At 57.2% G+C, this 1,237-nt stretch overlaps 1 protein-coding gene across 1 annotated transcript in view; it reads right to left on the reverse strand.

Moving 5' to 3' along the window:
• Positions 1–840: 840 nt before the first annotated feature.
• Maff (MAF bZIP transcription factor F) overlaps positions 841–1,237 on the reverse strand; it is an 8,805-nt gene continuing 8,408 nt past the window's right edge. The window contains 1 exon segment of the mRNA XM_019205803.1: positions 841–971. Coding sequence (XP_019061348.1) covers positions 841–971 — 131 coding nt within the window.

Consider the following 1,237-nt stretch of genomic DNA (forward strand, 5'->3'; position numbering starts at 1 on the left):
AGAGTTAGTGGGGTGGGGCGCACCTCCCCACAGGCCCCACCCTTGCTCAGAACACCGCCCAAAACACACACTTCTCTGCGGAAAAGAGAACTCCACTTTATTTAGACAGTCTACAAAATACAGAAGGCGGATAACTCGCTCACTGTAAGTCAGAAAATAAATAAATTCTGGGGGCCGGGCAATCTTTAAAAACGTTGTCACCTGGCCTTCCCTAAATATAAGATAAAATGCGATGTGCATATATAAAATATAAAGCCCAGCTCAGGACCACATGCCACTTCCCGGGTAGCAGGAGCTGGGCTCTGGCTGGGGAGAATAACTTAGATTCGTGCAATAAATAAACAGCAGAGGGGGGCGGCTGTACGCAGCGCTAGGGGAGGGACCAGGCTGGGCTTCCCGGAAGCAGTCCATGGCAGTGCCACTCCCATCCCACAGGGGACACTCAAGGGTCTCAGTAAGACTCTTCTTTCCCAGGGCCCCTCCCCATGCTTCAGGATTGCAGGCTCTGCCTCACTTCCTACCTCACAATGGTCACCTGCACTGTCCCCTCCTTTGGCTGGCCAGCCTCTTCCCTGTGTGCCTTCTACGTCACCTCTTCCCCTCTGCTTCTCTTCCCCTCGCATCAGACAGCTGTGCCCCTGGCTCGGGAGGCCTCTCACCACCTTCATCAGTCCCTGTCCGCTGACCCCCCTGAGAAACCATGGCTGGAAATCTGGGGTAGCAGTGAAAAGGCCTACCTTTTGGTTCCAGCTCAGTCACTATGGCATATGCGGCCTTGAACACCGCCCCATCCGCTGGGGGTGGGTCTACATCTTAGCTGGGCCTCACTGGCTGTGACCCTCAGAGCTTTGGAAAACCAGGGACCCCCCCGAGCCCAAAGCGAGGTGGGGGTCTCCAGTGCATCTGCTCAGCAGGGCAGCCCAAGTCACCCACGCTTCCCTGAGCCGGCTCTACATCCAGTCCCTTCTGATCTAAGAAGGATGAGCTTTTAGCCACGGGAACCCGTGCCCCAGATGCCTGCCAACCTAGCGAAAGTGCCCCTCCCCAGGAATACTGGGTCCCAGTTGGGGGGCTGCAATAGGAAGACAGCGCCCAAGAAGGTAATGTGTGTTGACGGCAGAGAAATGGGACCTGGGAACAGGGACGCGCTCAGGCACTTTGGGACGGGAGGGACCTAAGGGCGTGGCTAGTGTGGGGATGTGGGCGGGGCGCAGCGGGCACTAGGTGCAGGCAGCCG

Source organism: Fukomys damarensis, unplaced genomic scaffold, assembly GCF_012274545.1.
Source record: "Fukomys damarensis isolate Sample0158 unplaced genomic scaffold, DMR_v1.0_HiC HiC_scaffold_19, whole genome shotgun sequence".
NCBI lineage: Eukaryota > Metazoa > Chordata > Mammalia > Rodentia > Bathyergidae > Fukomys > Fukomys damarensis.